Below are 25,013 nucleotides of genomic sequence, written 5' to 3'. Positions count from 1 at the left end.
TGACAATACATTTCTTTTGTTATACTTTTTATCAAATCTCTAAAAAAGATGGTAAAATCACTGCACGTTGCAAGAATAATACCTTGGTTTCCACAAGTCTATGCATAAAAGAGAAGAAAATTCCAAACTGGGGTTTAAGACCAGGGTCATCTCGATAGTATGATATTGTATGTCTTGATTTGTAGGATAGTTCGTGAATGTTGATATGCTTTCAGTATTAACTTTTATCTGATTGGCTGATTAATATGCACAGATACCCTCGATGTAAAAGGACGTACAATGTAAGTTGTGCATTCATTTTAGTGAGGTACCTTCATAATCATACAAAAGGACGCCGTGGGTTTTTCCATTTAAACTCAAACCATATGTAGCTGTACTTATGGAAAATATATGTCTTTGCTCTGTAATTTTGCAATATGTCCTCGCCCACAGTATGTTTCTGCTAGTCCAACCACGTGACATATACAAACGACATTGTGCCATTGTTGTAAACCAGACCTAATTCAATTTTTAGCAGTGGCGTCGGAAGCAAATTGAAAGTGGGGGGGGGGGGGGAGACTAATCATAAGAAATCTTGACAAGCAAAAAAAAAAGGTTTTTCCCAAAATCATTTCATTATTTCATTTCATTTCTTACGTTCTACCTTTAAATGATATGATAAACTAATTTCATACAGAGATGAACTCATAATGAACTATTGTTCAATCGTTATGTTATCTGGTACTCTCTTCATGTGCAGTTGCAAAATCCTTTTATGTAGTGCAACTTCTTGACATTAGGTGAGAAGTTCATTAAATATGCAGTACTAACATCATGGTATGGTGTTTTAAAACCATTATGTATGGTGGTAAAACCTTTATGTATTGCAGTGAAAGCTTTGTAAACTGGTTCTCGCTGAAAAGTTTTAATGGGGAAGAGGTCCAGTTTTATTTTCAAAAAGATGCCGCGTTCATTGTGACAGTGTACATGTCGTATGTTTTGAATTCACGAGAGAGAGAGAGAGAGAGAGAGAGAGAGAGAGAGAGAGAGAGAGAGAGATTATCTGTTCTTGATACATCAATGTGTCATAAATCGAATAAAATTTTAGTAGAGTACGCGTTTAATTTTAAAAGTAAAATAAATTTCAAAAAATGATTGTACTTTGCAGAAATTTAATACCTCCTCTGCTTCTAGATCCACGCATACAGTTAGGTAGATCACTTTATGTATCTTGATGTTAACATAGAACAATTTGATTTCAACTTGCTAGCGTGTTTTAAATATCCATGTAATCCTTTGGAACTTAATAAATAAAACTAATTTTGCCTCTTCAAAACGTTTAAATTGAGTTACTTTGCTCTTTAAAATCATTTAATATTATCCATATAAACCGTGGCGCTTGGAACAAACTTGTCCGTACATCGCTGGTTCATACATTATTGCACGGCTTGCTTATAACGATGTCGAACAATATGTACATATATTTTTGGAAACGACATATTTTACAAAAAAAATACATTAACTTTATCGATTGATGAGTTACTTTGTTTTAAAATCCCTCGTTTAGCAGCAGGAACAAAGTCGGTAACGTTGAAAATCAAAGTACTGAAGTACTGACTGGAGTTGATTTTATCGATTATTATTTATCTTAAATTCAAGGATATGTTATTTTGCTTGGCAAGTAGTTTATAATCTCTACCTGAATTACGCACATTTATAATATGGATTCTCGGGCTTTTCCGACAAGAATTTCGAGAAAACCTCTTATGAATCATTTTGTATAATATTTAAAAATAGAATTGATTTCATCAAACTATGTATCAGTATTCGAAATATTTCAAAAAGTGTATGGATCCAACCAATAATGAACTTTAGTCTTGTTCAACCAGATGCTCGGCTGTGTCCATTAATCTCCTACAAGTTACAGATACCAGGTTACGTGATAGCTTGATGATGCGACCTCTACATATAGAATGACTCTCTGCTTGTCGGAGATGTACGGAGACAGCCGATGGTTGAACAAGACTATATTGAACTTCTGGCGTAGGAAAACCTACGACTGCAAAAAACTTCTGAATTGTTCGCACTATTTAAAATCTGACTATTTCTTAGGTATTTATAAATAAGTTTCCTTTAAAAAATGCTTTAGCGTACATTACATCGAATGTATCGATTGTTTTCAAGAATCAAAGTACTGAAGTACTGACGAGAATTGATTTTATCGATTATTATTCATTTTAAAATCAACGACATGTTACTTTGCTTGGCAAGTAGTTTATAATCTGTCTTTAATTATGCACATCTATACTACTATATTAAAATAATAGACTCGAATTTTTAGTCTTTAGTACCGAGAAATCGGAAGAATACTGTCTTTTGTTTCATATATTTTAAACATCATTGGTACTTGAAGATTACCAATTTGTTTTTATTTTTTCTCAGTTAAGCTTCGCTAATTAATAATCAACGAAAATTCCTCAAAAAATTCCGAATATCACCTGGATTTTTTGGATTTTACAATCTTGCGCTTGCGCAATGCATTCACGCTAACGGGATCTTTAGTTTATGTTTCCACAATATCACATCTGCATGAATAAACTCAGAAATGATAATACAAATAGGGGTAAATTTTCATTGGACTTTTGCTATATATTCTGATCATATAAATTAATGATTTCTTATGAGAGAAAGTATAAAATAACAAATATACATTTCAACTAAGCACTTACTTTCATCTTCGTGATGACAAAAAATATTTGATTACATGCAAAAAAGTTACATTATATTTGTTAGGAGAGTGAAGATAGAATATGTTTTATCGTAAAAATGAATTATGTCCTTCAGACCCAGTTTTACAAAGAATATACGTGTAAGTTGGTGAAAAGGTGTTGAGTTCCTCCATTCTATGGATTAAAATTTTTAGTTGAAAGGTATTTGCAGTCTCAAAAAGGTTTTTTTGTGATGTATTTGACTGTCATTTTCAAGGCAACATCATTCATTAACTTTCTCCAAAATCGTTCCGGAGCGATTCTGCAATTTTCTGCTACTTTACGGGTATAAGGGAGGGGCCTTTCCCGAGACACAGTTAGGTTATTCAAACTAAGGAAAGTGTAGTGAAATTAATAGCATTATTGTAGGCTTATTTAAACAATAAAATGCTTTCTTTGGTGATTCATTCGGGATATGAAAGTAGCGACATTGCAGGAAAAATACATCACCCGCGTTAGCGGATAATGTTAATTTTTCTTGCAATGATCGCTACCTTCATAACCCGCATGAATCATCAAAGAAAACATTTTATTGTTTATATTAAAATCTTTCTTTAACTAATTGATAAATTGATTATGAAAAGTTAGTAAAATCCACTAAATTACTGTTAATGTACATAAGTACGAGACTTTGAGTCTGGCATCATCATGATTATTTCGTGCAGTCCGTGAGTTTACTTAGGTCGCTGTAGATTCAGACCAATCGATAAACAGGGCGTGTCAATTTCAGTCCTGTCACTTTCAGCCGCTGTAGATTTCGACCAATCGATAAATGGGGCGTGGAAATTTCAGATTGGCTGTTTCTATAGAGCTATGAATTGACTATATTTTTCCGTAAGAAAAAGAAGAAATTATACATTGTAGATGTAAACATAGCTTTGTTATGTAAATGTCAATAATAAGGTGTGTCGATGAACCTATTTCTAAATGTCCGATATGCGATGTCACTGTGCACGCAAGGGGTCAAAGTCTAGTTTTTATAATATGAATTCTCGGACTTTTCCGACAAGAATTTTGAGAAAAACCCCGTATGAATCGTGTTGTGTAATGATTAAAGATAGAATTGATTCCATCAAACTTTGTATAAGTAATCGAAATATTCAAATAATTGTATGGATCCAAACAATAATGAACTCTAGTCTCGTTCAACCAGATGCTCGGCTGTCTCCGTTAATCTCCAACAAGCAAGAGAATGTGTACACCAGGTCACGTGATAGCTTGATGACGCGACCGCTAAATATATAATGACTCTCTGATTGTCGGAGATTTACGGAGACAGCCGATGGTTGAACGAGACTTTATCGAACTCTGGCGTATGAATACATACGACTGCAAAAATATCTAAATTGTTCGTACTATTTAACATCTGACTATTTTCAAGGTATTCATAAATAAGTTTCTTAAAAACCAATGCTTCAAGATACATTACATCGAATTTATCGATTATTTTCAAGAACTAAATCTTGTCAGCTTTGATAATCTGTGCTTAGGTCCAAACACTGCTTCACTTTCGGTTTGCCAGAGTGACTGCATAGGAGAGTTGATTAAAAATCAACCCCCAATGATAATGCCATTTCATATATAAAGATTTTACCCCTGAATATAATGATGTAATTGATAATGCCATTTCATATATAAAGATTTTACCCCTGAATATAATGATGTAATCACAGTATATGATGATGTTAGCAATGTATATAATGATGCTAACACTGCATATAATGATGTTACCACTGCATATAATGATATTACTATTGCATATAAATGAAATACCAATTCATATAATATGAAATTGACAATAAGGCAGCTATGGCGCTCCATATATTTCGCTTGAAACAGCGTCATTTTTAACTTGTTTTGTACGTCCTACCAAAGGTCCAAGGTCTTGTTAAAATGGCTCTAATTATGGAAACCTGATAGGGTCATGTTGTTCACTTTTGCATAATTGCACCATCGATAGTGATATGGCGTGATAATACAATGACGATGGCGCGATTTCATATATATATATTTGTTTTCCCTTGGACTGAAATGTCACATTTTCATTGGTTTAAACATAGCACGTGATTGCCTCATATATCTCTATATTTGTTCTGTGAGAAATAATATTAGGCAATATGGCCGTCATTGGTCGACGCTTCGCTTACTCATTTCGACATTTCATAGTATTTTGTACATAAACTGCATACCGTAAGTTCTTAAAGTATTTGGAGTAGTTGCCCTTTGAAATTCTTTAAAATTAGAGTAGTTGCCCTTAGAATATATACGTCACATTGTTTTGTCTGGAGCAGAACAAAATGGCAGCGGCGAAATTTGCTCAAATCTCTGCAGAGGGAAGGGAGAAAACATTTAAAATTGAATAGCAACAAAACATTGTAAGTAAACATGGGTGAAGCAAAGATTTTGAAAGAGTATTTGAAAGGTGAGATTGAAAATTTTGAAGAGTTTAAAAGAGTTAAATTGGACGAGATGTTAGGCATCTTGTACATGTATGGCTTTGCGTAGATCATCGCTATTTGTGAATTAATATGAAGATTGATAGTCCTCGAGAAAACAAAACACTTATTAGGTTAGTTACTGACTCACTACGGAAATATATTGGGTTGATCAATCTCATAGAAGGCTCGGCTTCGCCTCGCCATCTATGAGATTGATCAACCCAATATATTTCCGTAGTGAGTCAGTAACTAACCTAATAAGTAATACTATATATATATATATATATATATATATATATATATATATATATATATATATATATATATATATATATATATATATATATATATATATATATATGAGATATTGTTTAATATATAAAGATAACAAAACAATAAAAGAAAATAGCTTGATCAGGCATGGTTTTAAAACGGGGAGGGCGATAATTCACATCTTTATATATCTGAGCAAATTTTTTAGATCAAATTGAGGTTATTCCTTTAAAAATTGTGAGCAATATTAAATGTAGATAGTGATTAATGTTCCAATCATTAAAATATAGCTTTCCGTGAAGAAACATATGGATATCAATTGCATTTTCTCTTAAATACATTACTTTTTCTATTACCAGTCTTATGGCTGCTGTCTTAATTTATCTTTAGTGTTTTTATTTTACTATGCAGGATACATTGTTTTGTAAATAAAATGATTGAATTTTCATAATTAATATGTACTTTCAATCTCAGAGAGAGAGAGAGAGAGAGAGAGAGAGAGAGAGAGAGAGAGAGAGAGAGAGAGAGAGAGAATCAATACCAAAGCAATAATCAGACGACTGTTTGTACAGAAAAATGTATTTTTGAGAAATTGTAATTATTATCCATATGATTCTTCATTGAAAGCTAAATTTTAATGCTTGGAACATTAATCACCATCTGTTGTCTCTCCTTATTGTCCCTCCCTGTCTAATTCTGTCGTTTTCTTTATTTCCCTCCGTTATAAAAGCAATTTGTAAAACTACAACATATGCTTTCTAAGGAACAATATGCACATTATATCTAAAAAATTTATGTATAAATCAAATGAATACTGTTAATTTAAATTCTTGTGTGTAATGTTTATTCTAATATACATGTATGAAAGTTCAATAAAATAAATATCTTAAATCTATACATATGTATCACACTTTGGTATGAAAAAGATAAATTAGAAAACTTATACCTGTACTCTCTCTCTCTCTCTCTCTCTCTCTCTCTCTCTCTCTCTCTCTGTGCACTTTCAAAAAAAGAGGGAGGGGTGTGCAACCACTGTAGACACATTATTTAATTATTTATCAAATCTAATTTAAGTCACAATTTTATGGAAATAAGCTAGTTTTAAGCTCGAGAATTTGCTCAAAAATATGAAAATTTGAATTATCGCCATCCCCGTTTAAATACCATGCCCGATCATGCGATTTTATTTCATTGATTTGTTATCTTTATATACTAAACTATTATTAAGCTCTTCTATATATCTATATGTCTGGCAAGAAGGGCGTGATTTCTTTGTTATTTCCAATTATTACTCGAGAGTCAAGTTCACCAACCGAGTAAAGTAGTTTTCTGATATATACATGTAATTCATTCATTCACTGTATGTCGCCATTTCTCGTTCAAATTGCGCATGCACAATACGGTCGACACCATCGCAATATCGTCATCGCGCTATCGCACCATCGCTTCATCGTCATTGCACCATCGCTCCATCGTCATCGCATCAACACTTCATCGTCATTGCACCATCACTTCATCGTCATCGCATTATCGCGTCATCGCACTATCGGCCCATAAGTCGATGGTGCGATGATGCGATAGTGAACTGCATGGCCCTATCTGGATTCCATAAATAATAGACATTGCAGTTGTTTTCTCGGTCAAGAAGCTTTACATAACAAACTTTACATAAAAAGTACCTCGTTATTTCACCCCACATTAACATTCCTCACCGATGTCAAAGTTGGTAAGATTGTATTACGACTTGACATTCGCTATAAATAAATGTCAAAATGTTTTGGCAATTCAAAATAAACCAAATCTTTTTGAAAATTGATTGATTTGTTTAAATCGATGCATACATGTAACTTTCATTATTATACTTTCATGTTAAATACTGAAATCTGATTGGTTTATACGCAGTTGATTATCCGTTCTATTATCCTCAGCGTTAGCAACCCTCTTGGCAACGGGTACCACAACGATTTGTTACAAGCGCGTAAATTATGCGCGTACGGTTCGTCGTAGAATTCACTTCAGTTCTATATCAAAGCAGTAAAATTCTCTTCAAAATTAAGACATTCAGTATAATAAAATAAATAGTGCCTGTTTGGGAGGGTAACTGTTGAAATTGTCACCCCTCGAAAACCATTGTCAACCTCCGCTTCGCGTCGGTTGACAATGGTTGTTTTAGGGTGTCAATTTCAACAGTTACCCTCCCAAACAGGCACTATTTAATAATGGTATATAGTTTGTATGGAAAATTATTTGATACTGTAATTGCAAAAAAAATCGGACCATGCAGCTTTTAACTATAAAATGCTTTCTTTGGTGATTTATGCGGCATATGAAGAGAGCGATATTGCAGAAAAAATATATTTCCCATGTAAACCGGTTATAAATATTTTTCTGCAATGATCGCTATCTTTAAAACCCGCATGAATCATCATTTGAAAAGAAGGCATTTCAATGTTTATATTAACATCTTTCCTTTAACATTTTATTTCTTTATTGGTAAAAAGTAGGTAAAACTAAATAAATTAATGTTAATGTACTTCAGTACGTTAGTTTTAAAAAGAAATTGCCAAGTAGTCTGACATCTTCATGATTAATTCGTGCAGTCCGTGATTTTTCCTAGGTTTGTGATGCATGTATACAATACTTTCGAAAAACTTGCAATTTATGGCGCACGAATTTTATGCTAGTTTTGAATAGATTAACATATCGTACCAAATTCTATACAAATAATCCATTAAAAAAAAACCTTGATTCAGTTTACTACTGTTCATACATGTAATTGTCGCTTTAATTGCCCCAAACTTTCTTCTAATAAACAATTTTTATAGGCTTACCGATCTTGAAAAGTGGACCAAGAATAGTCATTTTTATATGAAAACATGCCACTGTATGGGGTTTTAGAGAAACGAGTGAAGAAATGACATCTGTGGTAAAATTTATGATATTTTGGTATAGGTTATTTAAACAGGGGCTTGGTTTTTGGATAGTGAAGTTTCTAATTATTTGTTCCTGAAGGAGAAATTGAAAACCCCTGTTTCAATCATGTTAAAAAAGTGTATTCAAGGTGTCATAACAGTATTTCACTGAAGGTTCACGTCAAAACATGGCTGAGCCAAAATAATTCCCGAATTTTCCTTTGAATTCGGGGCGTTTCCGCACGCGACAGGAGCTGATTTTTTTATGAGCTGAAAAACAATGTGTAAGAGGTCTAACTATCCCATTTTTGTAATAATGCGAGGTCATTTGAATTTTTGATGCGTGTTGTTTCCGGAGGCGGGTGAAAAGGCCCGGGCTTGATTTTCAAGCACATGTGTAACTTCGAGGTAAACAAAGTCTCACGCCTTGCTGGATGCACGTGTGTATTTTGCTAGAAAATTGTAAATGAAGCGTTGTTGAAAAAGATGTCAAGAGGAATTTTTCCAGAAGTTCGTTTTGATATTTTAATCTGTATATAAAGTTGTGCAATTTTGGTAAGAATATATAGTAAAATTTAATACTGTAGTGACACCTGCAATGTATATGTTGTTCTATAAAATCACCTCAAGGTGGAAATAGATATCTAAAGAAAGAAAAAATTCCAGCGGTCTGAAATGTATAGATGCAGTGCACAGTCTGGTAGTTTAATGACAGTAAATACCCGGTATGCGGTAATATAAATCTTTTAAAAAGTTATCCTTGCAATTCGTTTGTTGGCGGCCAAAAATATCTTACAAGAAGTGCCATTGGTTAATTTAAAATATTGTGTTACAGAGACTCGTAGTTATGAATATCGAGGCATTGACACTTCAAGAAGCTTGATAAAGATGGCCATTTTGTAGTTCTTTTCAATCTATCTGTGAAGTTTTTAACGAATTCGTACTATGCTCATAATTGTTAATGCGCAAAGATGTAAGTTAGGATTAGTAAAGAAATCCAGTTAGTTCAATGATGGTCGCATAGACCTGTAATTGACCAATCTCACCCCCCCCCCCCCTCCCGAAAAGAATGCAACATGTTGATCAAGGCAATCCATCATATCCTTTTAAAGAAAGGATTTGAAACAATCACGAAACAAAATGACTTTGTCATATTTTGATACATATCTGAAGCCATTTATAACATGTCTTTCTCGAAAATGGTCATTTAAGGAAAAAAGAAAATTTCCGGTATCTCCTTCTCACAGCAGCATACCGAATATTCGTCGAAATACCTCTTAGTTGTCCTTGCCAGCGAAAGAACATTTGTGTGATGGATAAAAAATGAAAATGACCCCGGAGAACTGGACCAGTTAAAACAGGTCATTCATTAACCTAATGCACCCCCCCCCCCCCCATTGCATTGACAGCAAACTTCTGAATTCATGTATGGAAAATAAATCGCGTGAAACAGGAATCTGTTTAGGTAAGTACAATAAAATATAATTGCCACTGTCTGTATCATGTACTGTTGTAAATCAAAATAACGCGTAATCTTATCTATACAACAATTTTTTTAAATGATAAATCATATTGGATTTGATAATTCATTTCATATTACCAAAATATAATTTAAAAAAATAACCTTAACCTAATGAAAGGCATGAGTTGAAAAGTTAATATTCAATTCATTGTTTCTAGTGAAATGCAGCTGGGGAGCAGACTCTCTTATCAAATCATATCCGCGGTATTTTTAAACCATGAAAAAAACCGTGTATACATACATCACAATACTACAAGTAAGAAATCACCAGTTTTCATTAAAAAAAGAAGCAATTGTCGGACATAAAAGCAACAGGTAAAATGTTGCGCCGATAAAATAATCATATATGTTACTAGTGTTTGAAAGTACAATAATATACAAAATTCATTGTAAGCATGGAAAACTTGGTCTTACCTGTCGATTTAAATCTGTCAAGGTGAACTGACATTCAATCCGTGAATCTTTCACAACTAATAGTTGAGGGTGCGCACTCCTTTACATGGGAATGAAAAAATAAATACAATGAATACGCAGCAAAGATATACATATACAAATATGTCGCGTACTAATAAAATTGTGACTCATCATGCAAACTTCAGCAAGGTCCGTCTTGGGCAATCTACAATACGGACAAGGCGGATTCCTTGTTTCCTTTACACCTTGTTGTTTATAGCTTTATGCGAACCTCTATTTGAGACATGTCGTATAACATGAGCAACATGTCGTATAAAGTGCGCTGAAAACAGCGTCCCTTGTTGCAATGTCAACAGCTGCAGAAGTCAGTGGACTGTACGCGTTTTTAAAACCAATTAGTTCAACGAACGGTGTTAAGACTTACAATATTTGGACAAATGGACAATTGCGCGCTTGCTTTAATTCATTGCAGTCACTGCTGCAGTCATGTTTAAACCGCGACGGTATGAGCCACATCCGTAACCGGAGTTTTTACCCACATTCAAGTAATTATACATGTAGCTTTCCAAAAAACTGGCTTGACTAAACAAAATTAATCCATTGGTAATATACATATAAAAACTGAACCAAACCGTTCTGTTTTCATCGCATCATCAGGATCGTAACTCTTTGATAGTTAACGTAATTTGAAGTTTTATTAGCTACACACCTATGTGTTTTTCCTCATTTGTTTAATAATTAAATCTTTGATAAAATCCATTTAAATAATTTTTTTGTAGTAGGTGGAATAAACAGAAAATTCTTTGAAAACTAGATCACTGAAGCATTGAAGCAAGGGGGCGTGTTAAAGCGTCACCCGTTTGAGAAAGTCAACGTTTAACACACGGGTAGTGTTCAGTCTTCCCATAAACTAGCGTTATCGTTACTGAAAGAGTTATCTGCCCCTTACAGCAGGTATGCTTTGTTGCAACCACTATTGAAATAAAACCACTATTGAAATAAATTATTTCAATAATGGTTGGGAATGTATTTCATTAGAAAAATCACCTTGCAACCACTATTAAAATAAAACCACTATTGAAATAAATTATTTCAATAGTGGTTGGGGACGTATTTCATTAGAAAAATAACTTTGCAACCACTATTGAAATACAACCACTATTGAAGTAATGATTTAATAGAGGTTGGGGATGTATTTCATGATAAGAACTACTTTACAGACACCATTAAAGTTCAACTACTAATAAATTTATTGTTTTTAATCGTAGATGGGAATGAATTACTTATAATCATAACTATGTAATTACTTTTATGTAACGCATTTGGGAAGAAAGAAGTTGTATATCATATTTGCAAACATCTCTACCTAGTATGCATTTTGCAAATAACCTACAAAATGCCTGCACTAGAGGAAATGCTTCTGTCTTTGGTGCATTAACATGTGTGATGTATTATAATGAAATGCAATAAATCTAACGAATAATATCAAATACACAATTATGGTACAATTTTCACTGCTGTGTAGAAGTAAATAACTAATTCTCGCAGATACACATGCATATACATTTGTTTTTATTTAACAAACAATCCAAATACACAATTAAAGTAATAAAGACTTGCATATTTTATGGTAATAATAATCAAGACGATGATGTAAATGTACTTATTTTAGGATTTTCACTGTTGTGCAGAAATAACCAATCCTCGCAGATTAACATATAGAATTTTTTTTCATATTTTTCTTTACCTTTCTCTTTCTATAGATATATCATGTTTTATGGAAATTGTAAATTATTTGTACTAGAAGACAGACGTTGTAAAATTGCCAGAACTTCTATTGAAAACCTCTGCATATTAAAAAAAATGTATAGCTTATATATCATTATAGATTTATGTAATAATGAATATCACTATTAAGATTAACAATTTCAATGATGGTTGGGGATGTACTTCATTAACACCAATATTGAATGAAATAAATTATTTCATTAGTGGTTTGGTATGCGTTTCATTACAACCACTATTGAAATTAATTATTTCAATAGTGGTTAAGGATGCGGTTCATTACAACCATTATTGAAATAATAATAATAATAATAGTGGTAGGATGTTATTTTAATGCCTATTATTCCGTCTGTGCATAACACTTAAATAACTTTGACAGGTGGTATGGGAAACATGACTATATAGAGGTTAAATCAAAGAACATCATAATAAAAAAGGAATTCATCATCTCATAAGGCATATTTCTTTTCTTAAGAAACTCCCCTAGCAGAAAGGAAAGCGTTTCAAACAGACATTATAATAGAAATAAAACTGAAATGCATCATCAACCACTATTGAAATACTTTATTTCAATAGTGGTTGAAATGAAAGGTATCCCCAACCACTATTGAAATAAATCATTTCAATAGTGGTTGAAATGAATCGCATCCTTAACCACTATTGAAATAATATATTTCAATAGTGGTCGTAGTGAAGTAACCCCCAACCCCTATTGAAATAATTTATATTAATAGTGATATTTATAATAATATTTATCAATGAATGATTATTCAATATACAGGGGGTTTGAATAGAAGTTCTAGCAATTTACAAGATGTTCACAATTGTGCAAATAATATACAATATCATAGGACATGATATGTTTGTAGAAAGAGACATGTAAAGAAAAAAATGTAAATTTTCAAAGAAAAATTAATGAAGAAATTCATTCTAAGCTACGATTGAAAAAATTATTTTAATTGTAGTTGTACTTCAACAGTGTCTGTAAATTGATTTTCAAAATGGAATACACCCCGGAATACTATTTAAATATTTTATTTTAGTAGTGGTTGTATTTCAATAGTGGTTGTAAAGTGATTCTTCAGATGAAATACATTCCCAACCAGTATTGAAATAATTTATTTCAATAGTGGTTGCAAAGTAATTTTTCTAATGAAATGCATTCCCAACCACTATTGAAATAATTTATTTCAATAGTGGTTTTATTTCAATAGTGGTTGCAACAATGCTTTACTTCCGGGTATTCAAAGATGATTAAGCAGTGCGGGAGTTTACAAATATATGTACGACTTTTCTTTCGACAATTTTTTTTATAATGTTTGAAAACATAAAACATCAACAGTTAATTAAAATTTAAAAAAAAATTAAAATCAGCATATCATAAGAATACGTTTGATTACAATCAATAACATTTATAATGTGATGTACATGTGATGTTTTTGATCAATCGGAATACATTGCGAATGAAAGACATTTTGATTCTTAAATTATCGAACAATTACTGCTTTTGTCGATTTTAGAGCTAACAGCTAATAGAGCTAACGGATGGATGGTGGTAATAGTGATATCCCTATAAAACAACTTAACTTCACCTGATACGCAGAAATGAAAGATGTTATGAATTTTAGAAAGGGATGGAATTGAAAATCTATTTTTTTCTAGAAATCAAATATAGAAATATAAATTCTTAATAAACTGTCCTTGTTTTTTTTCTGAGCACAACGCTATGATATAGGGAAACTACGCATATATATAATTCTGATTATATTCAGACATACATGTACGAGACCCCAACTTAACGGGCTTGGATTTTGGGAATTTGTGAACTGATCAGTTGATTTTTATTTTTTAATTGTTTTTCGTCATGATTTTAGGTCGGTCTGCTCCCCCTCTCACACACAGACTTTTTCAAAATACAAAGTTTGCGCAAGCCTGTTAAGATGTATTCGTTCAAAATGCCATGCATTCATGAAACATATATAGACGCAGTAAGTATTGGTATCTAACCAGGCACCGACGGTCATCAATTCAGGCAGCTGTATCTGTCATGTACGATGTTTAATCAATGACATCCATTTGAATTTCTCAACAAAACAGATTCATTGTATTAAATAGATATTACAGGGTTAAGAGGAATGACAGTGTTGAAATTAGAGCTCAGTGCTATATCATTATATAGATTTCATCGAAATAAGAATTTGTTTTCGGTTTAAAATAAGACGTACTTGTTTCCTTCAAGCCTTTGATGAGACTGCTTAAACACACCTTTTGAAGTTTGTTTGTTTGTTTGTTTGTTTTACTTTTAGTACCTTTATTACTTTAATCATTTATTACATTGACCTTTATATAATTGAGTTGTACTTTATATACGTGCCATCTGTAGCAAACAAATTATGGTAAAGTGCGAGAAAATATTAAAGCTGATTTAAAAAAAATGCACAAGAGCAAAATTAATATCAATAAGCCATACACATGAAAACCATGTTTTGGAATGAACTATTAATATAAATATAAACGTGAATGTTGTCGATCAAAATCGTAACGCAACTTTAAATGAAAACATGATCGCAAATTATATGCGAAAAATTACGCAAAAGCTAGGTTGCGAATGTTTTTTATCCATTATCTCGTAAATTCGCATGATAAAATCGAAATTAGTCAATAATTACTCTAAATGAAATCGATCAAGTGGAAGTATATAGTAACGACCGCCAATAATCAGTGTAGATATGTAGGTATAATGCTTATATTTGTACTTCGACCTACTAATATAATAACAAGATTCTCTTTATAGAGGTGGTCAGATGTGTCTTGATGATTGTTTTGCATGTCCGGCACTTCACTGGAAAATATAATGCACATGTATCAGCTGAAACCACATGTACGCACTTCATCGCAAGCAATAGCAATAATTATTGGTAGGTTGCCGGTGCGTAGCATAAAGGAGGGGGAGGCAGGGAGCCCCCATCCCCCACATCTTCTTGCAGTAGATAGTTTTCATCAGTTAACTTATTAATAAAGAAATTGAATTGAAATATTAAAACGTGAATAAACATAAAGTCCCCCCAAACACTTTTTGGGGAGCACCATCCATGTAAAAAAATTGAAATGAATCTGTGAAAAGAAGGAAATGAATAGTGAAATCGAAGTTATGATTAAAGGTACGCAGTTCGCTATACCCCCTCCCCCAACACACAAGGATTAGAATTTTCACGGTTTGTCAAGATTTTTTGGATAACATCCCCCCCCCCCCCGCACTTGCACTTTGCTACAATTTATTCTTTTCAAATCTCCGAACTGTTTTGCATTATTACATCATCCTTTAATTGCATAATTGTCTTTTTACATTGCCAATTTACACCAATAACAGATTAAACGAGACAAAAACGATTATTATAACGTTTGTTTATAGTGGTAAAATAGCGTAAACCTGCTCTAATGGAGAGATAACTCGTGTTACGAACGATAACTCCAGGTTATGAAAATCCCGTATACACAACATGATAATGAATATCAATTACCTCCAATCCTTTTTACATTTGGTCTGTCGACAACGTGAATTTCTTTTTTCTTTTCTTTGAATGCTAGCAGACAGCATTTAGATTATAAAGAAGAATTGGTTAAAATAAATATTGACAGTGTAATTGCTTGGCCTTATCAACATTGTCACAACGTGACACAACATAAATTTCTTTATTTTCTTTGAATGCTAGCAGACAGCATTTAGATTATAAAGAAGACTTGGTTAAAATCAAGGTTGACAGTGTCATTGCTTGGCCTTATCAACATTGTCGATCTTTCAATGCCGACAGTGTCGACGCTGTTCACATAAAGAAGTGTTGGAAATGCACACGATTTAACTTGATATCGTATTACCATAGTCAATCATGCGATGTTGTCTATATCGACATAGAAGAAGAAATTAAGATGCATGCGATGTTACTCGATAATGTATCAACATTGTTGATCATGCGATGTTGACAACGCCGACATAAGAAGTAATAAAGATTCAAACGATGTTTACTCAATACGGCCGGTATTGTATCAACACTCAACCATGCGATGTTGACAGTGTCAACACAATGAAAAATAAACTGTATACAGCTTGAAAATATTCGCTCCCGTTTTTTTTTTCGCCCCTTTCGCCCTCGTTACGAGCGGGCGAATTATAAACTGGGCGAAATGCAATGTCTCAAATTATCCCTCTTAAAACACACTTGTGTCTGAGCGAATTCAAGACGGGGCGAAATCGTTTGCAAGTGTAGAAGGGCAAAAATAACCCTGTATACAGAAATAAAGATGCAAGGGATGTTACTCGATATTGTATCTATTGTCGATTATACTATGTTGACTTTGTCGACATAACGAAGTGATAAAGATGCATTCAATGTTTACTAGATATCATATTAATTTAGTTAAATGTATCTATGCAAAGTTGACTTTGTCGACATAGCACAGTGATAGATATACGTTCGATGTTTACTCGATATTGTATTATTATTGTCAATAATGCAATATTGAAATGGTAAAATGATCTGGCCATGTATAGGTAAAAAAGCATAATTTTAAAATGAGAATTGTTTTTTTAAATATATGTTTAAAAACATATTGGTATGTAATGGATTCTTTACTTCTGCAAAACACCTTTGCGAAAACCTCGTTAGATGGAAATTGCAAAATGTTTTTCGTAATATTAATATATCTACATAATCAGTAAATTAAAGAATATGGGGGGGGGGGGGATAAGATAGCGCAAATGCCCATTTGGTTTAGTCGTAAAATACTATGTCAATTTTTTTTTTCAATTAAGTATATTAAAGGAGGCTGGGGGGTCAAAACAAAATTTCTCTAAAATTCACCAAATTTGCAGAAATGTTTCATATAATCTTAATTTACATTTTGATGCGAAAGACCAGATCACAATCGTCGTTAATTTTATCATTTATTGCTTCTGAAAAAATTGCACATTATGCAAAAAAAAAATTATGAAAAATATATGAAATATTAACAAAGGCAAAAAACATACCAATACATCACAAAAAGTTAACACAATAACAAAAACTTAACATTATTTGTTAGAAAGAAAAATATCACAATTTTACCAAAAATAAATTTGTCACACAAATGGAAATATGCGAAGAAAAAAAAAAGTAGCCAAAAGATTATTTCCAAATTTTAACATGATAATAATCAATACATGTGTAATAAAGATTGAGCATTAAAAAAGATTTTCGATGGTGAAATTTAAAAAAAAGAAAAGAAAGAAAATATTTGAACAAAATATTTGGAGTTTTACAAGTTACCTCCCTTTGAAAAGTTAAAAAGGTGCTGAAAAACAGCTAAAATGATTTTTTGGCATCTTGTACCCATTGGTTACCATCAATTGACTCCTTAAATAATGTTCAATACCATTATCTCCATTTTTTCAAAAGACAATTTCAGTACAATGTAAGAGTTATAGAACCTTAAAGTGAAAATCTTTTTTGTGTAGAGATAAAAACGCTTTAATATGGCAGCCACCCCCCACCCTCGTTAATATGTTATACTACAAGTTTACAAAAGTAAAATTTCTATCTATATTCAGTTTAAAATATTTTAACATAAGATAAAAAATGTAGATCCTAATGTTTTGGTGGTATTGAACTCAAAACCTTAAAACCCTAGTTCTATGAACTAACATAATGACTGGTGCTCTAACCACTGAGCCATTTTAGTCACAACAAAATGTGTTGTTTAAATTTGAGACTTTGGCCACAAATTCACGCACTTGTATCATGCTTCTAAAATGTTAAATTGTTGGAATATAAAATGACATTTTATGGCCCCGACAATCTACTCCTCTTAAGTGTGTGCATAATGTCTTTATTTCTTATTAGGTTTTTTCCAGTTCAATTTTGAAATGAGAATTTGAAATGCAACATACATGATACTTAAAATGAAGATTTGTTTATTGGAGATAAATCATTAATGAATGGATAATGAAATATTATATAATAATGAAATAAAATGTTTACTTTATTGGTCGTTGTTACTATGATAAAAAGACACTAAAAGGCTCTGTAGCACCGTCCGCTAATGATATAATTTTAGATTTATATCATTAGCGGTCAAAAACCGTAACCTCTAATGATATGGGAAAAAAAATGAGAAATAAGGACTACCTTGACCACTAATGATACACATTTGCACACATTTTTAATTGCATTAGTGGATGGATTTGCAACCTTTAATGATATAATATGATATAATTTAATATAAAATTATATATATATATTTGATTTGATTTTCATACGATACTGCATAAGAATTGGTTAATTTTTTTATTTTTTTGGTGGGGGGGGGGGGGTTATTTGATCATATACATGTATTTTGTCCTTTAAAATACACCATTCTGACATTACCCTGATATTTTGCCTTTTTACTTGAACTGAAATAGTCGCATGCAGACAAAATACATACCATTTATGACTTCGTCTGTTTACCTGAAGATCCAAATTGATTATCATTAATCAAAAAGGAGTTGTGCTAAATATTTTTAGTTGAAGAAAGTTTGAAGAAAAGCAATTTTACGATATTAAAACATTATTGATAAACTTTTAGCGGGATTTTATTAACATGAAAAAGGTCCAATTCATAAGACTTATTCTGCCTGGTGCAGGCAGATAGCTAACCTTGCACAACGCAAACAAAAGTCACACGGGTTTCATATTTTATTTTGTGTGGAAACGTTGCCGTCATGAATAATATTGGTAAAAAACTACGACAAATAGAAATAACAAATTACTAAATAGGAAAATATAGAATTTAACTTTATACCTTTAACTGTAAATTACTTTAAAGACCATAATGGTGTGCCATACTTTTAAGAATGTTTTATCTGTAAAATAAATTTCCATCTGTAACTATACTTCAAAAATACAATTTAATACTAACAAATTTGAGCAATTACTTCAATAAAAAAGACTTACTTAGTGGTTCGAGGCACGCATCTAACAAGATTGAAGACGATTGACAAAGTGAGACCGGACTGGTCAGTAAGGCTGACAGGAAGTGAGTGATTGACCAGATATAGTTAACTTGTACCAAAAATGATTACCGGGTATATTAAACTCAAAGTGGTTAGCTTGTAAAAAAAATATTTCTGAAGAATTTTAAAATTAAACCATAGACAACACAAGACTATTTGCTATTATGGTCTGTAGCACAATTGAATCACTAATTTATTGTTAAGTTGAATATGTGGGTTTGTTAATTATACCTTAGAACAACAAAGAATATGAAATAATGTTGGTTGAATTAAAACTACTTCAACAATGGTGATTATGTCGGTGTAACAAAAAATGTTAACCCGGGTTGAAAATTGACCCGGGTTTGATAAAATTATATCATTAGTGGTCAACATTCTGTCCACTAATGCAACATAATATCGTTAGTGGACAGTGTATCATTATATAAATAGTGCCTGTTGAAATTGACACCCCGAGAGAACCATTGTCAACCGACGCGAAGCGGAGGTTGACAATGGTTTTCGAGGGGTGTCAATTTCAACTGTTATCCTCCCAAATAGGCACTATTTATTTTATTATACTGAATGTTTTAATTTTAAAGAAATTTTTCTGCTTTTGTATAGAAATGACGTGAATTCTACGGCGAACTGTACGCGCATAATTTACGCGCATGTAACAATTCGTTGTGTTACCCGTTGCCAAGTGTGTTGCTAACGCTGAGGGTAATAGAACAAATTATCAACTGCGTCTAAACCAATCAGATTTCAGTTTTTAACATGAAAGTATAATAAAAGAAAAAGAAAAGAAAAATCCACCTTTGAAATGTCAAATTACCCAAGACGGCAAATATAGCGGATAGTATGAAAGAGTTAAAGTTTTGAAACCGAAACTTTTAAGTACACACATGTACAATTAAACTGTGAAGAGCAAGTTACACTTCTGTTCAAAGACAGTTCAAAACTCTGAAGTCGGAGTCAATTTTCAACAGGGTCAGTTTTCAACGTGTCGATGTCCTTAGAAGTTTGAAAAATATTTTTCAAGCTGTTGAAAACTGACCCCAGGTATAATTTCACGACTTTTGGTATCAATTTTTCAACGTTGAAAAATGATATCCGGGTCAAATTTCAACCCGGGTCAAGATTCCTCGTTACGCCGGCGAATGCGTCATAAATGTCCAATACTCCCTAAACACACCCACGAAAAAGTTTCTGTGTAGTGTTTGTATCTGTATTGAACACAATATTTTTTTCTGTCAAATCAAGATAAGTAGCTTATTAATCATAATTTTGTTAATCTTGCAAGTTTAAGAAAAGTTATTGTTAAGTTGAATTAATTAAATAATCACTGATCGCGACTTGTCTGATAAAAATATGAAAACTGCTCATTATTGTGCTGTCAGTTAATTATCATGACTTCTCAAAATAAATTAAAGTTGAAGCGATTTACCGGAAATATAACATAAACGGCCGGTATTGGTTTGACAATCTTAGCAAACCACGGTCAACATGAACGATCATGGTGGAGAGAGATATATATATAAACGGACACCGGACCATGGCTTGAGACGATGTTGTTTGACATATATTCCTTTTAGCTCTATCTACACAGTTTAACAACAAGAGACAGAGTTCTTAGTCTTAATAACAAACTGTTGCTATCAGGAAAAAAACCCCAAACAAAAACAAACAAAAACAAAAATCCATATCGGCATGAATATCGGACAATATTAGGAATTAAAACATGGAGCTGAAATTTTTTATCAGATACAAAATAATTAGGTAGAGCAAGTTCCATTTCAGAGACAGTTCAAAAACCTGTAGTTGGTCAATTTTCAACGTGTGAGGTCATCAGAGATTAGAAAAAAAACCTTTTTTGAGCTGTTGAAAAATGACGTTTGGTCGCAGTTTTAACGTTAGAAAAGCCCCCGCCCCTCCTCCCCCCCCCCCCCCCCCCGCCCCCAATATCCCAAATCAATAATCAATGTTGAAAAATGAAATCCGGGTGTACATTTCACGACTTTTGGTCTCAGTTTTCAACGTTAAAAAAGCCCCCCACCCCCTCCCCGAATCAATAATCAATGTTGAAAAATGAAACGCGGGCCAATTTTTAACTTGGGCTAATATTCTTTGTTACAACGACATGATCCCTATTGTTTAAGTAGTTTTAATTCAACCAACTTTAATTGATATTCCTTGTTGTTCTAATCTATAATTAACAAACCCATATATATATATATATATATATATATATATATATATATATATATATATATATATATATATATATATATATATATATATATATATATATAATCTTTTATCATGTTATATCATTAAAGGTTTCAAATCCATCCACGAATGCAATTGAAATGTGTGCAAATGTATATCATTAGTGGTCAAGGTAGTACTTATTTCTCATTTTTTTTCCATATCATTAGAGGTTACGGTTTTTGACCGCTAATGATACAAATCTGAAATTATATCATTAGCGGACGGTTAGGTTGTTCGTTAATGATAAAATTATATCATTAGTGGTCAACATCCTGACCACTAATGAAACATTATATCATTAGTGGACGTCGTATCATTAGAGGTTGCTACAGGGCTCTCATTACCGGTTCTTATTTCATAAAATATTGGGATTTTTTTTTGTGTGAAATAAGAGAGAGAGAGAGAGAGAGAGAGAGAGAGAGAGAGAAAGAGAGAGAGACTGTATACAGGGTTTTTTCGGCGCGTAGAATTTCAGACAATTTACACTTGCTAACATTTTCGCCCCGTCTTGAATTACCAGACACATCAAGTTTTGTGTTTAAAGAGAGATAATTTGAGACTTTGGAATTCGTCCAGTTTTAAAATAGCCCGCTGACAACGAGGGCAGAAGTGACGAAAATAAGACGGAGCGAATATTGCCCTGTATACAGCATACATCTTGATGACTAATTAGTATATTTTGTAAAATTAGACAGTCTTTAAGAAGCTGACTATTCAAATTTGTTTTTTATTTAATAACGTACTTCGTTTAATTTGACTTATTAGTGGGGGATTTGAGGAGGTATTGATTGATATTATTGGAGAAATAAGACCTTCAGTTATAAAAACGTTTATTTAAGGCTTATTGTGTGATAGTACGATTACAGAGTTTTATGACGATTGAATAAAAATTTTAACTACATTTAATTGTTTCTTTTTCTATTTTCAGACGCAGAATAATAAACAGATGATGATAGGGAGACCTATACCTATCCTCATGCGAATTAGCTGGTGTGTAGTGACTCCAATAGTTACGTCGGTAAGAACGTGACAGATGCTGTCACGCAGACCTATACCCATAGGTAGATAATATTTTGTATTGTTTATCGACAGTCATAATATCCTTATACATATCAGATGCCGATATTGAAATATTTTCCATTCTTTTGCCAATATCTTTAGCCATAAGTCTCAGAATGAAAAAAAAAACCAACACCCCAACGTGGTACCCACCATGGATCTCTTTAAGTAAAAAAAAATATACAGAAATAATTTTAGTTCTTTAAAAGATACCTTGTGTCATTTAAAATGCGTGATGATTTGTTATGTTAATGTGACAAGAGTGATGTTAAAAGAAAACGATCGCACAACTTTGCTTTGCAAAACTTAAAACCTTGCTCACTTCATACACTTGTTGCTAAATTCATTGTAAATCGACAAAGTAATGATTCTTATAAAGACAGGCCAGTGAAAAGAAAGCCTTTATTCCTGCTTTATTCCTACATTCAACATTCATTGTTCAAATAAAAAAGCATGATCACTCGTAAAACCTCAAGAAATCATAATTACTATTCATCTAAAACGTTTCGTTATTTATAGAGAGCCGAATTAGAAAATTTGTAACTTTTGAAAAGTTCGGTTTAAGGCTGAAAATATCCAATATGTAGCGCCATCTAGAGTCAAGCCTCGAATTAATATGACTGTCAGGAGAATGTATGGTAAAATGACCGTCCCGTATGCAACCTAAAACAGGCGAGTATCGTGAAATGAGAGAAAAGGCTGAATGTAAAACAATGCTACATGAAACAAGCATTCTGAGAGTATTGCATAAGCAATACACGTCCTCTACCGGTCTGTAGAAATTTGTGAAAAAAATGCCATGTTATGCAGAATATTATTTCTTACCGTCTCAACAGACCAACCCGATAACGAACCCGATTGTAATAATACAAAAACCTCTGTCGATTAAATTTACAACACAATGCTTGACACTATTTTACAGAACTTATTTGTTTAATATGTTTGTTAGAAACAATAAACGGAATGGTCCAAGTAATGCACGATATTATTTCTGACAACTACTTCCCTCGTTTATTTGATACACACCGAGTCCGATAACGAACCCGAACATTAAAAAATTGGAATATAAAAATTAATTTTCTCGAAAATATGTCAACCAGACACTACAAAAGTGTAAACTTGATCTGTAGTTTGACATTTTGAAGCTGTTCAGCAAATTTCATATTATTTCTCCAACGCATAAAGAAAAAAGTGTGGAAAACTGAAGTGGGACAGACAGACGGACGGACGGACGCAGAGGAAAGCTATAGTCCCCTCCGGTGGAAACCGGTAGGGGACTAAAAATACTATAATCTGATTACTGAAAATTCTACTTGATTTAAATCCTGTTATTAGTCCCCTACCGGTTTCACCGGAGGGGACTATAGCTTTACTCTGCGTCCGTCCGTCCGTCCGTCCGTCTGTCTGTCCCACTTCAGTTTTCACACTTTTTTTCTTCATGAATTTGATGAATAATATGAAACTTGCTGAACAGCTTCAAAATGTCAAACTACAGATCAAGTTTACACTTTTGTAGCGTCTGATTGACATATTTTCGAGAAAATTAATTTTTTATATTCCAATTTGTTTAATGTTCGGGTTCGTTATCGGGTTCGGTGTGTACTGAATAAAGAGGTATAGTGTAAAATAGTGTCAAACATTGTGTTGTAAATTTAATCGGCATGGTTTTTTTTGTATTATTACAATCGGGTTCGTTGTCGGGTTGGGCTGTTTAACTGTTTGGTTTGATTCGGGGTATAGAAGACGGTAAGAAATGCTATTGTGCATAACAGTGCATTGTTTTCACAAATTTTTACCAGCGAATACAGAATAGACTTGGCGAAATTACAGGAGATGAAATAAAGAGTATTATTTTACCTATTTTGTATATAATTTCTATATCAGCTATATAGTTTTAATTTCCTATGTTCATTTATCTCTGATTAAAGTATGACATCTCGTTTACAATAGCTCTGAAATAGTTGTGTGCTTGGAAGCTTTCATAGAATAATACAAACCGGAAGGGGACGTGTATTGCTTATGCAATACTCTCCGAATGCTTGTTAAATAAGAGATTGCACTGTACAGAATTTAACTAATTTCCGTGTATTCCCACTTATTCAACGAAATGCACCTCTTTAATCAAGCAATCAAACGATACACGGTAATACGTAAATTAAAATCAGGACCAGATGCCATTATACTGTCCTTTCTGATATATTTTATTTTATCAAATAAAATATACAACATGACTACTTTATGATCCCTCAAACTAAAATTGCAAGCAATCAACGTCAAACACGCGCTTTGTTACTTTTATTGGTTGTTTGTCAAAAAGTATATTTGGTACAGCAACCATGGATGACGTTAATATTTTGTCTGGTCATATTAATGCTTTGAATCGAAAAACAGAGAAGTTAGCTGAAACTTTAGAACAACATGGTGCTCATCTTTCCTCTTTTATATCACTAACCGATAAACGTATGAAAAATTTAGTACATGGAATCAAGGCTAATTCTGACTATATAACCAGTGTAGCAACCTCTTTCAACAACAAATTGTTTGATCTTGAGTCTGCTTTCACTAATGTCTCTGAAATCCTCATTA

General features: G+C 32.6%; 1 protein-coding gene across 4 annotated transcripts in view; it reads right to left on the bottom strand.

Annotated features, from left to right (window-relative positions):
* LOC105334296 (sodium- and chloride-dependent glycine transporter 1) overlaps positions 1-19,519 on the bottom strand; it is a 35,037-nt gene extending 15,518 nt beyond the window's left edge. For 2 of the 4 annotated variants that reach the window (XR_010712142.1, XM_034480130.2), the window contains exons 1-2: positions 19,060-19,517; positions 10,307-10,385 (exon numbers count right to left, since the gene is read on the bottom strand). Coding sequence is in view for 1 of the 4 variants with exons in the window: in XM_034480130.2 (XP_034336021.2) it covers positions 10,307-10,340 (34 nt within the window). In the remaining 3 variants the exon portion in view is untranslated. Of the gene's footprint in view, positions 1-82; positions 133-10,306; positions 10,386-19,059 lie in introns of those variants that run through there. The other 2 variants (XR_004603796.2, XM_066079656.1) reach the window with 2 other exon arrangements.
* Positions 19,520-25,013: the final 5,494 nt, after the last annotated feature.

This window comes from Magallana gigas, chromosome 3 (genome assembly GCF_963853765.1).
Source record: "Magallana gigas chromosome 3, xbMagGiga1.1, whole genome shotgun sequence".
NCBI classification, from domain to species: Eukaryota; Metazoa; Mollusca; class Bivalvia; order Ostreida; family Ostreidae; genus Magallana; species Magallana gigas.
The sequence above is the reverse complement of the archived record's forward strand: the minus strand, read 5'-3'. Positions and strand labels throughout refer to the sequence as shown.